The following is a 16,973-nucleotide window of genomic DNA, read 5'->3' as shown; positions in this document are numbered from 1 at the left end:
TTTGTCTCTAAGCTGGGGTAGGTTTGTTTAACAACAAACACATTCAAAAATTTAATTTTAACCTGGCTGTTTAAGACGAGGTTTCTTCTTGATTGAAGCACAAAAATTTGTTTACATACAAGTGATGTGGTCAGAGCCAGGTGACAAGGACAAATGCAAAGATTGGTGTGATTGTGCCATTACAGAGATACAGACTCAAGAGTTGTTTTGGCATCATGCCACAACTTTGTTGCTGTGGTATACAAAAACCATGACGGAAAATGACATTTCTAGCCCTTACGGTTCAAAAGTTGTTAGCACAAATGTAAGTCAAATTTGGGCAGGTGGTGGTGCTAGAGGGATTGGGTTAGAGACTCCAAATTTGCTATGGTGAATGTTTGGACGGACTTCTATCTTTGTGCCAAATTTCACTACTTTTTACCATACGCTTCTATAAGAAGAAGAACGCCAATGTACCTTCCCCTAATAATTGAGAACTAATAGTCACTGATTATATTATAATGATTTCTGAAGGATGTGTGACACTGAAGACTAAATAATTTATATATATATATATATATATATATATATATATATATATATATATATATATATATATATATATATATATATATATATATATATATATATATATATATATATGTATAAAATCCATGTATGTATTTTTGGCATTTCTAATGCCTAATCTTGGTTTCCTTACAATCCTGTTCCTCGTGGACGGAGGAAAGAAGGTTTCTTTATCCTCGATGAGGAAGAAGTCGATCTTGCTCTTGTCAAACGTGTATGTGAAGTAATCAGGCTCGGGATTCATCACATGATCGGGCAGACGGTAGGGCGTAAAGAGCCAGCTCATGGGCACTTCTTTTTTAGGCGGAATATCATTGGCTTTAAAAGGCACTTTGATTTTCAGAACGTCTGCATATGTTGCCAGCACTTCCCATGGTACGTGGATCTTCAGGAAGAATGTCTTTCCATCTTCCGACTCCTGCAAAGACACACACACGTGATATTTAAGGAAAGTGGGAACTTGTTTATGATTTTTTACTAATGTCCTTCTTTTAAATGCACAGTAACTGGTAAAAATGAACACTGCATCAACACAATCATTCACGCTTCAGGAGAAATAATATTTGAGTAAATCTTCAAGGAATAGTTAACATAGTTATGGTGTTTCTACTGTTCAAACTCAAAGGTCCCAAGCTATTGAAGCGCCACAATCATGCTGCGTTCACACCAAACACGAATAGAGCGTCAAAATCGCGTCTAGTTGACGCTTGAACATTTTGAATCCATTCGCGCGTCCACAGTGAATTGGACGCACGTAGAGATCGAGCGTTTGAAGCGAAATAGATGCACGTTCAAGGCGCTCCAGGAGAAATATGTCATAAAACACCACTCTGCCTCTTTTCATTTTCATAAAAAAAAAATATTAAACATTAATAGACACACAAATGTGGTCCAGGCAACTCCTACACTATCTTCACTGCATGCATATTTAAATATCCTAAAAAAATAAAGTTATGAAACTTCTCTTTGCCCTCAGTCAAAACGATTTGGCAGACAACAAATGATAGATTCATGACACCAAAGATCGGCCGTTGGATCTACACAAGATGAACCACTACAGGACATCAGAGCCAGCGGCAGAAGGACTGGCCGAGGAAAGGCTGCTCTCGCCGGGGTTAATGAGCGCTGAGCACCCGGTGATCGCCTGGATCTCACAACTCCAAAAACACAAGATATCTCTTTATAAATAAACCACAGATTTGAGCTTTAAACAACTACATTATCTCCTGAAAGTCTTAAAACTACATTTTGTGACACAATAGTAGTATTTTTAAAGTATGCAGGGTTTCTCATCACGTCACTTCACCACGTGACATCAGCAAGCAGGCTCCTGATTGGTTAACGCGGTGCGAATTGACAACAAAGTTCAAATTTTTCAACTCGTGCCTCAGACACGAATTCGCTTCAAACACGCAAATGCACAAAAAGCATCACTCACGCGCAAAGCGCAAGACGCTCAATTTGCGTCAAATTCGCATCATTCGCGCGAACTGGACACGTGAATGAGGCGGAATCGCGTCCATCGCGCCGCAGAACCTCCAGACGCGCGTCAACGCGCCTTTCCATTGACTTAACATTGAAATCACTCGCTCCAGACGCTCTATTCGCATTTGGTGTGAACGCAGCATCAGGCAGGGAGCAGCAGCTCATTTGCATTTAAAGGGATATACGCAAAAACTGTATGTTTTTACTCACCCCAAAAAAGTGGCAATTTTAACATGACATGACTTTTTTAGCTAAAACTTCACATACACACTCAGAGACTTATTTTACATCTTGTAAAAAGGGACACAATATGTCCCCTTTAAGAGTCAATGACTGGATCATTATTGCAGTGATTATTATGTTTCTAGCATGTTTCATATGTTTGGAAGCAGTTCTTCCAACCCTGTTTGATGGAGTGTGTAGCTTTTCATTTCTTAAACAACCATGTAAGAAGACACATCATGGCCATATTCCAGGATGACAATGTCAAGAATACAAGATCTTGACCAAAAATGTACACACCTCTTGATGGAAAAAACATCTCACCATTTATTTCCATCAAGATCTTGGTCAATAATCCAGTGCTGATGCAGTGAGAAGTAATCTGATGACATATGAAAGGGTGGCATGCGTGATTGCAGGTGTTTTACTCACAGATTTGTCCTCAGTCTCCAGGTCAAGTCCGGCTTTCTGTAAGTTAGCCTCAAACTCCTTCCTTCGATCCTGCATGAAAGATCAACAACACATCTGACAATCACAGATTTGTGCTTTTGGTGCGATACGCACTGTACAAAGCACAAGAAGAGTTTCTGCTAACTATTTAGGGCAAGATTAATTCTATCTGCAGAGCTGTATTTGTGTGAAGTGTGTGTGAGTTCCTGCCCAGGCCTGGTAAAGCACATCATTTATGAGTAACAAGAATGTGGAAGTACACAAGACTATGACACACACACACACAGTGGTGTGAGACTTCACAGATAAGAGCTGACAGCGCAGGAGGAGTTTGGGGGCCACAGAGGGGACGGTGCACATCTGGAAGACTGAGTTGAAAGCTTTGTTACTATTGTTTAAATGTGTGATGATTGTAAAAAAATATAATTACTTTTTTTTATAACCGATATTGATACACCAATCAGGCATAACATTATGACCTAATATTGTGTTGGCTGCCAAAACAGCACTGACCCGTCGAGGCATGGACTCCACTAGACCTGGTACCAATATGTTAGCAGCTGATCCTTTAAGTCCTGTAAGTTGTGAGGTGGGGCCTCCGTGGATCGGACTTGTTTGTTCAGCTCATCCCACAGATGCTCGATTGGATTGAGATCTGGGGAATTTGGAGGCCAAGTCAAATGCCGCCCCATACGCAACAAACTGAGATGCACTGTGTATTCTGACACCTTTCTATCAGAACCAGCATTAACTTCTTGAGCAGTTTGAGCTCCAGTAGCTCGTCTGTTTGATCGGACCACACAGCCTTCGCTCCCCACGTGCATCAATGAGCCTCGGCCGCTGTGATGACTCACGGGCGAGTAGTACTTTATTTTTCCAGCAGGGGTCTCTGGGTAAATGTTGTGTGTGTGTTTCAGGTTGAGGGCTGTGATACAGGTGTGGAGAATTGACGGTGATTGACCATGCTGCTTATAAGAAGTTTGAGAGTTGACAAGAGCTCTCTCTGTGTTGGGACAAGAGGCTGGGAGCGTGATCTCTGCGGTCCTGGTAGCTTGGACATCCTGTTGGCTCTCTCCTCCTCTCCAGTCAAGGGCTTGATGTGTTTTGTACTTGTGTTATCTTTAATCTTTATTTGTAGTTTGTCTTTTTGATTAAATATTCAATATTTTGTAAATTGGATTCCGTGTATGGCCTCTCCATTCATGTTGCTTCTCCTCGAGTCAAGGAGTTGTAACATATGGGGGCTCGTCCGAGATTGACCTGAGTTTGGATCGGGAATTGTAGGTAATTTGGATAATTCTTTAATAGGAATTATAATTTGGATAATTCTTTATTTTGAGTTATATTTGGATAATTCTTTAATAGGAATTATAATTTGGGAAAATTTGTTAAGAGTATTGGTTTCAAAATTGGGTATTATTAGGAAGATAATCTTTGGGGAGTGTCATACAAAAAGATATTGTTTGGTTTGGACTAGTGGTCATCGACTGGAGAGGAGAGAGAAACCCGGCCGGCAGTTGCACTTAAATTGCTCAGATTGTGCGGTTTAGACTGCAATAAGCCATGAGAAACCCCGTGGTAGGCTGAAGAAACGCCTAACGTTTTTTTGTTATTTTAGTTTGTTATTTTAGTTTGTTGTTTTTGGTACGTCGAACGCGGGTAGACTGGTTAGCAGTTGAGCTGCATGTGGGCGTACTGAAGACTAGGGTTGAGGATAATTAGTTGTTTAATTATTAGTTAGGTGCGGGGTGGCTTTATAAGAGTTCTGGCAGTGGAGGTGTGACCAGTTGGTTTGGGTGAGTATAACCTTATTTGTTTAAACGTTCGGTGGATTATAGTAAAACCGGCAAAAATGGATTTGTTACAGGATTTTTTAGCTGCTCCTACGAATGAGAAATTAGGAGGTTTGTCAAAAGAACAATTGTTTAAAGTAGCTGAACATTTCGATTTTGAATTAACTGTTCCAAAAAGTACAAAGGTAAAACTTCTTCGGGAGGCGGTAGAGGAAGGGTTAAAAGAGAGATTGATTTTAACTGCAGAGACCCAGTCTGAAGAGGTGATACCTGAAGGTACTTCAACCCCTCATGCGTTATTAGCACCTGTTGGATTAACATTCGAGCAACAGTTAGAACTCCTTAGTATACAAAACAAAGAACGTGAATTAGATAGACAACTCGAATTACATAAATTAAAAATGCAAGAGAGAGAACAAGAACGTAAATTTGAAACGCTTCGAATGCAAACTAAAATGGAAGAAGTGAAATTGGCACAGGATGCAGAACGTTTAAAATTAATCGGACAAGGAAAGCTCAGTAGGGATAGTGCTGGACCTTTGGACGATCAGGAACTTTCGGGGGTGAGTGGAAATCGAATGTCGGGGTTACTACAGATGATTAAACTCTTACCAAGATTCAATGATCGAGATCCAGATGTGTTCTTTTCTCTGTTCGAAAGCTTGGCGGAGGATAGAGGTTGGAATGATGCAGAGTGTACACTCCTACTACAAAGCGTTTTAGAAGGTAAAGCTCAGGAAGCATTCATCTCACTTTCCTCTGAAAATCGAAAGAATTATAAGCTCGTAAAAGAGGCGGTGTTAAGGGCATATGAACTTGTCCCTGAAGCGTATCGGCGACGGTTTAGGGGATGGAGAAAAGATGATCGAAAAACGCACGTAGAAGTGGCTAGGGAATTGACAAGTCATTTTAATAGGTGGTGTACATCACTGTGTGTTAATACTTTTGAAGGTCTTTCGAATTTGATAGTATTGGAACAGTTTAAAAACATTATCCCCGAGCGTGTTGCAATGTTTATAAATGAACATAAAGTGATGACGGCTGCGGAGGCCGCTGTTCTTGCGGACGAATATGTTTTAATTCACAAAACCGCAGGTGATTCGTTCTATAAAAAGCAAGATGGTAGCGGAAATGTTGCGAGAAATTCGAACAAATCAGAGTATGTTAGGACAGCCGATCCAGATTCGACCTGTAGGTATTGCTTGGAAAAAGGTCATTGGAAAAAGGAATGCCCTGTATTACGAAATAAGTTCAAAGCCGCTGTTCCAAAAGCTGTGGGTCTGGTGTCGACTACTGCATTGAGTTTCAAATCAGATGTAGGAGAAGAAATTGCGAGGGGAAGGGATGATCGTGATTCTTTGCAAGCAGGTTACAAACCATTCATAACTCTAGGGACTGTGTCTTTGGATGAGTTGACGAAAGTACCGGTTAGGATATTAAGAGACACAGGGTCATCGGAATCATTCTTATTGGATTCGAAACTGCCGTTTTCTTCTAAATCGAATACGGGTAAAAGTGTTCTAATTCAAGGAATTGGATTGGAGACATTTTCGGCTCCACTGCACCGCATTCAGTTAGATTCTGAGGTGGTGAAAGGAGAAGTCGAAATTGCATTGAGGTCAAGGTTACCTATTGACGGTGTGGATTTGATTTTGGGAAACAATTTGGCCGGGAGTAAAGTATGGGGTACGGGGGTGTTTCCCGTGGTTAATGTCACGCCGGTCTGTGGGACCGAATCGGATAAATGTGTTCAGGAACTGCCTGACGTTTTTTGTTCCTGCGCTGTAACCCGAGCGATGAGGAAGGGAAAAGGTAGGGAGGAGTATGAAGAACAAGAGGAAGTTCAGGTTGATCTTTCTAAGAATTTTTCATTGCTTTCTCCGTCGATTTCTCTGCGAGATTTGATTGTAGAACAAAAAAATGATCTGAAAATGAAACCCTTGTTTGAATCTGTTAAAACAGAATCGGAGATACAAAGTTTGGCTAGCGGATATTTTATACAGAACGGATTATTACTTCGAAAATGGACGCCGTGTGATAAAATTTTGGGCTACCCACTGTTTCAAATAGTGATACCGGAGGGATTGCGGGAGGTAGTTTTGAAAGCTGCACATGGTGACATAGCTGGTCACTTTGGAGTGAGGAAAACCTATCACAGTGTGATGCGTTATTTCTTTTGGCCTCGATTAAAGCGAGATGTGGCTGCTTTTATAAAAACTTGCCATGTCTGTCAATTGGTGGGAAAGCCAAATGAAGTGTTAGCTCCGGCTCCATTGTATCCGATTCCGGTAGTGAAAAATCCGTTTGAGCATCTCATGATTGATTGCGTGGGGCCATTACCTCCTTCTAAGACTGGATCGACCTACATATTGACTGTGATGTGCCAAACTACTCGATATCCTGCTGCGTATCCATTGCGAAATATTACTACGAAGTCTGTCGTGAAGGCTTTGACGCAGTTTATTTCCATATTTGGAATTCCTCGTGTTATTCAGTCTGACAGGGGAACAAATTTCACGTCTCGCATGTTTGCACAAATTCTGAAACAGTTGCGTGTAGATCATCAGAAAAGTAGCGCTTATCATCCGGAGAGTCAGGGGGCCCTCGAACGTTTCCATCAAACGCTGAAGCAGTTGTTGAGAACGTACAGTACAGAATTGATGACGGACTGGGAGGAGGGACTTCCTTGGTTGCTGCTCGCTGCTCGCGAGGTCATTCAAGAAAGTTTAGGCTTCAGTCCTAACGACTTAGTATTTGGACATAAGATCCGGGGACCGCTTGCGCTGTTGCGTGATGATCTGTTAGAAGCTGAACCACCTGTAAATCTTTTGGACTATGTAAATGGGTTCCGTTATAGGGTGTATTGTGCCGGTGCTTTGGCTCGTGAGAATCTAGGTAGGGCACAATCGAAAATGAAAACCTGGTTTGATCACAAGGCAGAAAGAAGGGAATTCCATCCGGGAGATCAGGTCTTGGTGTTACTTCCAATGACTGGTAATTCTTTCTCAGCGAGATTTTCAGGACCTTATACAGTGTTAGAGAAGTTGTCAGAACAAAACTATATGATTTCTACTCCTGATAGGAAAAAGAAGGCCCAGTTGTGCCATGTAAATTTATTGAAACCTTATGTGGTTCGTGAGATCAGCATTAGCAGAGATAGTGAAATTAAGTCCGTTGCGACTGCTGTAGGGGGTGGAAGGGGTTCCTTGGAAGATGGGTTTGAAAAGGATATTTTGGATGACAAATTAATTCAACCTAGACTTCGGAATTCTGAGCAGTTAAATAATTGGGAGAGTATGTTTGGGCATTTATCTCCAGATAAGGGAGAGGAATTAAGACGGCTGATTACAAGTTTTCGAGTGCTTTTTTCCGACATTCCGTCCTGCACTGATATGATTCAGCATGATATCAATATCGGTGATTCAAAACCTATTCGACAACGATTTTATCGAGTGTCTCCCGAAAAACAAAATCTTTTGGAATTAGAGGTCAAGTATCTTTTGGAAAATGGACTGGCAGAACGATCTAGTTCCAGTTGGGCTTCCCCTTGTCTTTTAGTTTCGAAACCAGACGGCACATTTAGGTTTTGCACTGATTATAGACGATTAAATGCAGTGACGAAGTCAGATTCTTTTCCACTTCCCCGAATTGAAGATTGCATTGATTCAGTGGGGTCAGCGAAGTTCGTTACGAAGATTGACTTACTTAAGGGATATTATCAGGTGCCCCTAACTTCTCGTGCTCAAGAAGTATGTGCTTTCACTACATCGTCAGGGTTATATACTTACAAGCGCATGAGTTTCGGTCTTCGAAACGCTCCCGCTACATTTCAGCGGTTGATGAATTCGATAATCTCTGGGCTGGATGGATGTGCTGTTTATCTCGACGATGTGGTAGTGTACAGTCAGACATGGAAGGAACATCTTCGTCAGTTATGTGCATTATTTACTCGTCTGGAAACGGCCAAATTGACGGTAAATTTAGCCAAATGTGAATTCGCCCGTGCCACTGTGGTATACTTAGGAAATGTGGTAGGACAGGGTAAAGTGTGTCCTGTTCGGGCAAAAGTCCAGGCTATCGATAAGTTCCCTGCTCCGTCCACCAAGAAAGAGTTAATGAGGTTCCTAGGAATGATAGGGTATTATCGTAAGTTCTGTGAAAATTTCTCAACAGTGGTTGCTCCTTTAACGGATTTGTTAAAGGGCAAGCAGAAATACGACTGGTCCTTACGTTGTTAAAGTGCTTTTGAAAATGCCAAATTGGTGCTGAGTTCGGCTCCCGTGTTAACTGCACCTCGTTGGGACCGACCTTTTTATTTAAAGGTGGACGCGAGTGGGTTAGGTGCAGGAGCTGCGTTATTGCAGAAGGATGACGATGGTATTGATCGACCTATTAGCTTCTTTTCTAAGAAGTTTAATTTGTGTCAAAGGAATTATTCAACTATAGAAAAGGAGTTGTTGGCATTAATTTGGGCTTTACAACATTTCGATGTGTATGTGGGGGGAGGTTTTGGACCGGTGGTAGTATTTACGGACCACAATCCTCTTACCACCTTGCAGTCTTTGCATAGTCCAAATCAGCGACTTATTCGTTGGGCTTTATTTTTGCAGTCCTATAACTTGGACATTCGTCACATTAGAGGGGTAGATAATGTGGTGGCGGATACCTTGTCACGAGCTTTATTGCAGGAGTAATCTTATTGGTCCTTGTCTCCCGTTCTATCGCCCCGCCTCTGTGTGTTCTCAAGGCGCCTGGGGGCATGGGTAGGTGGTGATGGAGAAAGGGTAAGTGAAACCAATAATGTGATTTCCAAGTCTGATTGTATCCTGTGTTTGTTTGGTGTATGATGTTAACAGAGTACCTTTTAGGGCCTCTGTCTTTTAGGAGGGAGGTGTGATGACTCACGGGCGAGTAGTACTTTATTTTTCCAGCAGGGGTCTCTGGGTAAATGTTGTGTGTGTGTTTCAGGTTGAGGGCTGTGATACAGGTGTGGAGAATTGACGGTGATTGACCATGCTGCTTATAAGAAGTTTGAGAGTTGACAAGAGCTCTCTCTGTGTTGGGACAAGAGGCTGGGAGCGTGATCTCTGCGGTCCTGGTAGCTTGGACATCCTGTTGGCTCTCTCCTCCTCTCCAGTCAAGGGCTTGATGTGTTTTGTACTTGTGTTATCTTTAATCTTTATTTGTAGTTTGTCTTTTTGATTAAATATTCAATATTTTGTAAATTGGATTCCGTGTATGGCCTCTCCATTCATGTTGCTTCTCCTCGAGTCAAGGAGTTGTAACACCGCCCATGACCCTGTGGCCGGTTCTCCACTGTTCCTTCCTTGGAGCACTTTTGATAGACACTGACCACTGCAGACCGGGAACACCACACAAGAGCTGCAGTTTTGGAGATGCTCTGACCCAGTCGTCTAGCCATCACAATTTGGCCCTTGTCAAACTCGCTCAAATCCTTACGCTTGCCCATTTTTTCCTGCTTCTAACACATCAACTGTGGGGACAAAATGTTCACTTGCTGCCTAATATATCCCACCCACTAACAGGTGATTAGATTAGATTAGATTCAACTTTATTGTCATTACACAAGTACAAGTACAAGGCAACAAAATGCAGTTTAGGTCTAACCAGAAGTGCAATAGCAGCAAGTGCAGGATATACAATGGTTGCGTAAGTGCAGGACATAAAAATGTTCTGAATATATATAAATATGTATAAGTAGAGAGATGGTTATTACTATAAGCAGAACTGAATTTACAGATGAATATATACAGTGAATAAATATACAGATGGCTATTACTATAAACAGAATTTACAGGTGAATATGTACTATGAATATAATATACAGATGGCTATTACTATAAACAGAATTTACAGGTGACTATGTACTATGAATAAATATACAGACGGCTATTACTTTGAACAGAATTTTACAGTTAGAGGTATACAATAATATGTTAGGCTAATATGAGGAATATAGCAGTGGATTAAGTTAGTACAATAAATTATGGACAGAGCTATCCGAAAGAAAGTGTAAAAGTGCAGTGGAAAGTGGTTGCATATTACAGGGAAAGTGGTTGCATATTACAGATGAAGAGATGATCAGCGTTATTCACCGGTCATAATGTTATGCCTGATCGGTTTAGTTGTGTATTTACGGCTCATATTTCACTGTACTAAATCTACTTTCATTTTTGCCCCGTGTCAAACTGCAGCATTTTTTCCCTGCTTGTTGTGCATGAGTATCAAATTACAACTTCTGAACATGTGACACATAATCCTGTGTAAAAGCAGCGTTTATAGCCTTATTTGTATTAAATGTGCACTTCATATCTTAAAAAGTTTATTTAAAAAAATGCATTTGCAGACAATATAATATTAGTGAAATAAAAGGCCACTTGTCACGCCATGTGGACTCTGTTTATGTTTTGCACCGTCCCCGCCTTAGTTGCCATGGTTATTCCCTTGATCTCATCATTATGTTGAGGCGTGTGTGTCTCCTTATCTCCTCTACTTCAGTTCTGTTTGAGTCTCATTGTCGTGTGTGTGTGTACGTTGTGTTGGACTGCTTATCCGAGTTGGAATTTGCCTTGTGGATTATTAAAGCCTGTTATACTACGGGGCTTTCGAATGCTTGAATCTGATTGGTGAACGTTCTAAGATGTGTTATTTTCAGGGAAACGCACGGCTAAAGTAGTTCCAGCAGGTTTTGACCTCATTACAGTTCCATATCACTCCGCCAAATGATTTCAATTGTTACAAAGGGGCTTACAGTAGATCGCATGCTGATCTTTCCACTCCCTTCAGCGCTTTTAAGGAATTGCTCTCTCACGCTAATTTGATGCTAATCCCTGTTTGATAAATCTGGACCAGATGAATAAGCTGCATTTACTATAGTTTAAAATATAACACATTTTCATTTAATGGCAACTTACATGCAATTAAGTGCTTGAAAACAGTACATTCAGCTAAAATTATGCTAAAGGGACACTTAATATTCAACAATATTATTGTATGAGAATCCAGCAATCAATAGTCGTCTCAGTTAAAGCTACACTGTGATATTTTCCCCCATCTAGTGGTGAAAAGGTATATGACCATCCAGTGAATATCAGTTTCTGTTCCTCTCAATTCCGATTTCGTTTTAACTCCTACGGTGGCCGATTTAGTCCAAGATTAACATGGCTTCCAGTTCGACCTCGTCCATATTCGACACGGTGCCATCGAGTGTTAAAACGCGGAAGGCAAAGCTTGAATTTACGGGTATGTCCCTCTTTGGCTAATGTACTTTCAAGATGGAGGGGCAACATGGCGACCCACATTCGAACCCCTCACCCGTATATATTTACAATGGAATATTATAAACTTACGAGAATATGTTATTATTTGAAAGAAGTAAATATACATTAATGAGCACATATATTTTTGAAAGAACTAAGTGTTTTTAGCTAAGAATAAACTAAAAAAGTTACACAGTGTAGCTTTAACTATAGACCCGATATAGTCTGGCTGTGAGTAACACACTTCTAGCCAAAATAACCTTGAATTTGGTCACATGTTGTTTTTGCTGGAATAACTTGTATGATATTCCATCATGTAAGCAAAGTCAACAGTGATTACAGGTGTTTGGTTTCATTTCTTTGACATGTTCATGTTCTAGATGACTAGTCTATGGTTAGACAGCTATTACATTTTCACTGACAGCCCAAATTTTGCCTTGTTTTAGCCGAGACGTCATGGCTGTGTTTGAACTGAACTTGTGCTGAACGATGACTGTTTTCTCCAGAGCTGCTGTATAGAATAATGAACTAACTGAATAACTAATGATTTTTACAACCAAAATGAATTAACGCTGAACTTGCTTAAGCTGGACAATGACACTATTTTCTTCTAGAACTATAGTACAGCCAAAACAAATGTTGTTGCATCATTCTCCTGTTATCACTGTAAAGCTGCTTTGAATCTGTATTGTAAAAAGCGCTGTATAAATAAATCAAGGTGACTTGACTAAAGTGTACTTCTTTCTTACAAGGGTGGTACATGTGCCCAGGGTTCAAAACTAACACTTACAAATAAAATGGCCAGTTGGCTGTTTTTTTAGAGGAGAATAATGTATGCTTTAAATACATTTTCTTAATGTGACATAACTAATCAAGTCAAAGATACTAAGTAGAATCGATGTATCGCGATATAAAAATGTGGCGATATGATAAACAATATGATTCGCGATATAGAGTAGTTCTATCCAAGGCTCAACTCGCTGTATTTATAAGGTATCATTCACCCAAAAATGTCAACTCTGTCATCATGTGCTCCCCCTCATGTCGTTTCGTTTAACTTCCAAACACAAATGAAGATATTCTTTTTAAAACCCGGGATATTTCTGTCCCTCCATTTAAAGTCCATTCCTCTCAAACTTAAAAGATCCAATAAATGTCATAAAGGCATCGTAAAAGAACTAATCGAGTGTCTAATCCAAATGCAAGATGATGATGAATATATTTAAGACGACGCGCATACTGTAGTAAACACTCGGACGTTCAAATGATTGCGTGACGCGCTAAAACAACACGAGAGTGAGTAAATGAGCTAAATTTTGACACGTTTTCATGCGATTAGAACTGTTATTGATTGCATTGATCATCTGAAGTGCACTCGCTGCTGGAACGGCACTCTTCAAAGTCAAAGCGCAAATATTATTTAATACATTTATAAAACTTTTATAAACTCATTTATAAAACTTTCCATCCTAAAAGTGTACGTACACACAAAAGCTAGATTTCGCGTACGCACAAAAAAAAAAAAATCAGATTTATAAAACCATAGATATCCATAATAAAGGCTAGATGTCTTACGGCGGAGTCTCTACCGTCATCACCGGCGGCCATCTTGTCACAGGCAGGGCTCTGTGGCTCCTGATGATCTGCATGAACACAAATACTCTTATCTCACAGAAATCTTGACCGATTTACAAATTATTTGGTTTCTTACAAACATTATTAATGTGGCTATAATTATGGATGCTTGAACAAATTATGAATATTTTTCCGTAAGTATGCAGTGTCATAACTACATCTCTGACGTTTATAACAAACCAAACAGTTTGAAAATCGGTAGAAAATTGAGCAAGTTATGGTTATTTAAAAATCGCAAGCACCATTAAAACACAATGTTACGAGTGAGCGAGCTGCCTGTGACAAGATGGCCGCCAGGTGCGGACGTCCACCTCCATTGGCCAGCAGCGTGGACGAGACATCTAGCCTTTATTATAGATATCTTTGTATAAAACCATGTGTGTACGCCAGAACCTGCGCAACAATCCCTTTATAAATCTCAGGATTGTGCGTACGTGCATCTCCACCCCGTCTCCTCCCCGACATCAGCATGTATGGAGCTAGTTTTACTATGCATAACCTCATCTGCATATCATTTCCATGCATATACCCATCCACGTGACACCATGTTTAACACTGTCAAAGGTACAAGACATTGAAAAATATTAGATACGGACTATAAATGCCATTTGTGCCTTACACAGTACATTTCTGTAAATCGTCCAATATCCTTTTTATGTTTTAGAATAAATATATCAAAATATCCATAAAAACAAAATTGTATGAAATACTCCACAGATATTTTTTTTGAATAAAGTTTATTCATTCATTTCCACGGGCTAAATGTTATTTTAATTCAAAATATTTATAGTTTTTATTTTAAACCTTTCAACTCAAATTCATGCAGTTTTGCTGATAATGTGAACATATAGGATGTTTAGGCTATTTTAATTTAAACAGATAGGCCTACACTGACAAAGTATTTTAAAAAAGGAAACTTTTTTCTTCAAAGTTGTATCCTTCAAATACAGTGGTATTTTTCATGTGATATCGAAGTAAGTGTGCATCACTGATCATCGTTCACTTCTCGCTAAAACATATCTAAATTCATATAATTTTTGTTTAAATTCTGAGTAATGACTTTATGTAATTGCAGTGCATATCGCCATTAATGAAACTGGAACATGTATGTAAATGTGTATATCAAAATGAAAACAGAGTTTCAATTGTTCTTACTTCATATCTCTTCTCACTCTAGTAAAAGAGTTTGTACGCATGGGTCAGAGAATTTGCGCAGGTGCGCAAATTTTCCCGTCAAGTTTGTTTTTATAAATCACAACTTGTGCGTCAGAAGTAGCGTACGCCTCTTTCAAGGCTTGTTTTGAGCGTACACAACGGTTATAAATGAGGCCCCAGATCACCTTTAGTCTTAGTAGTATGATTATTCAAAGCATTTTAGATGGTTCTTATATATAGTGCATTAATAGCGGGAGAGGCGGGACATAGCGAGCACTGGGAGAGAAGGATGCCTGCATTGAAAGCGTGAGTAATACAGTTTACGGAGTTTCAGTGACATTACTACATTAAACCACTATATATAATGTATAATGATGCAATGGAGGAGTATTTGTGGGTCCTGTTAATAATACAATACTAATAATATTATTTTAATAATAAATATAGCTGCAAGCAGCAATACCGGGGCCAAGCGCAAATAAGAAGAAAAGACATGCCAAAATGGCTGGGAGTGTCAGACCAACTGCAGCAACGAGCAATTTAACACATTTTAAGATGATTTTAGGCAAAAAGGCTGAAAAATGCATTAAAGTCTATGGGAATTTCATGTTTTGTTCTATTATAGCGCCACCAAGAGGCACAATCCCGCCATTTTTAATGTGTCCTCGGAGTGAGCCCATACATATGTGTGTCAATTTTGGTGAAAATATCTCATTTCGTTTTGGAGTTATAGACATTTATATATATATATATATATTAAAAAAACAAAGTAAAAAATGACTGACACCCATTGACATGACATCGTTCATTTACTGTTGCATCTGGCTTGGCGTGCTCAGTTGGGGACACTCAATTTTTCAACTAAACATTGAAATAAATCTAATTAATAAACTAAATTAACCATTTAAACTAAATTACTGATCGAATTATTGATCTAAAGCCCACACTGTCACTGTATGATAATTGAAATGAACTGATGACATCAGCATTTTTTTCCAGAATGGCTATACAGCTGAATAAAATTATGCTGCATTATTTTCCTGTTTAACACTGTAAAGCTGCTTTGAAACAATCTACATTGTTAAAAGCGCTATATAAATAAAGTTGACTTGACTTGACACCCCCTTTTACTCCCCCTTACTATCAATATTTTGCCATTTGGGTATTCGCAATTAGCTATCGACCTATGTTTCTGAACTTCTGACGCTGGTTTTGTCTCAATCGGACTAGCGGTTTCGAATATATCAGCTAACGTTTTTTAGGCGCTAAATTCCAACGCTGCACAAACCATATGCCAAAACCTGGCATTGTTGGAGTCGGCAAGGATTCAGGAGACAAAAAAAGTTACTCCCATGAAAAAAAGGCAACCACACTCAAAGTTATAAGCGTTTGAAAAAAAAATTTATCCACTAGGTGGCGCTTTTTCGAAACTTCTCAGGCTCCTTCAGGGCATCGTGCTGATGACCCATACCGAGTTTCGTAACAATCCGTTCATGCGTTCATAAAATACAGCATTTTAGCACAGAATTCAAAATGGCTGACAGCCAAAATGGCCGATATGGTAAAATTGGATATCAGACGTCCTGAATATAACGAGACCACGTTTATGATTTTTGGACAAACGGTTCAGAAGTTATAAGCAAAAATAGCCATTTTTCATATCTCCGGACCAGTAGGTGGCGCTGCGCTGAAACGCTGCATGTTGCCTCAGGCCATGCTTGTGATGACATGTACCAAGTTTGGTTTGAATATGATAAAGCGTTACGGAGTGTTGTTCCTTAAGTGAATTTTCGCAACCCCTACGTAAAATTTGTTCAAAAAACTATTTGACGAATCAACTTTAATTCCATACATTTTTGTCAGCATGGTCTGGAGATGATCTGGTTACATTTTTGTGAAAATTGGAACAGTGTGTGTTTGTGGAGCCTTTAGTTAGGAGTTCGCAAAAATTCAAATTGGCTGGAAAATTATGACGGAAAATGACGTCATAGGGTGCAATCGAATTGTCTTGAGCCAAGGAATCAGCGGAATAATTTTGTTTCTATCCCTTATGGTTCAAAAGTTATTAGCAAAAATATGAGTCAAACTTTGGACAGGTGGTGGCGCTAGAGGGATTGTTTTAGAGACTCCAAAATTGGTGTGGTTAATGTTGGGCCAGTCCTCTATCTGTGTGCCAAATTTCATAACTTTCCCGCAAATGGTTCTATGGGCTGCCATAGACTTCAATGGCGGAATAATAGTAATAATAAGAAATCTAACGATTTTAAGAGAGGCCAAGCACCAAAGGTGCGGAGAATAATAAAATAAGTTTTTTTTTTTAATTGGCTTAAAATATCCCGATACATATCGTATCGCAAGTTCAGTATTGCGATTTATATCAAATCGT

At 39.6% G+C, this 16,973-nt stretch overlaps 1 protein-coding gene across 2 annotated transcripts in view; it reads right to left on the bottom strand.

The window, feature by feature from the left end:
* The window catches only part of ano5a (anoctamin 5a), an 87,539-nt gene that overhangs the window by 32,590 nt on the left and 37,976 nt on the right, over positions 1–16,973 (bottom strand). For both annotated transcript variants that reach the window (XM_079809345.1, XM_079809344.1), the window contains 2 exons: positions 2,707–2,775; positions 701–985 (listed from right to left, as the gene is read on the bottom strand). In XM_079809345.1, the coding sequence (XP_079665471.1) occupies positions 701–985; positions 2,707–2,775 (354 nt within the window). The remainder of the gene's footprint in view (positions 1–700; positions 986–2,706; positions 2,776–16,973) is intronic.

Source organism: Gobio gobio (assembly GCF_949357685.1).
Source record: "Gobio gobio genome assembly, chromosome: 25".
NCBI lineage: Eukaryota > Metazoa > Chordata > Actinopteri > Cypriniformes > Gobionidae > Gobio > Gobio gobio.
The sequence above is the reverse complement of the archived record's forward strand: the minus strand, read 5'-3'. Positions and strand labels throughout refer to the sequence as shown.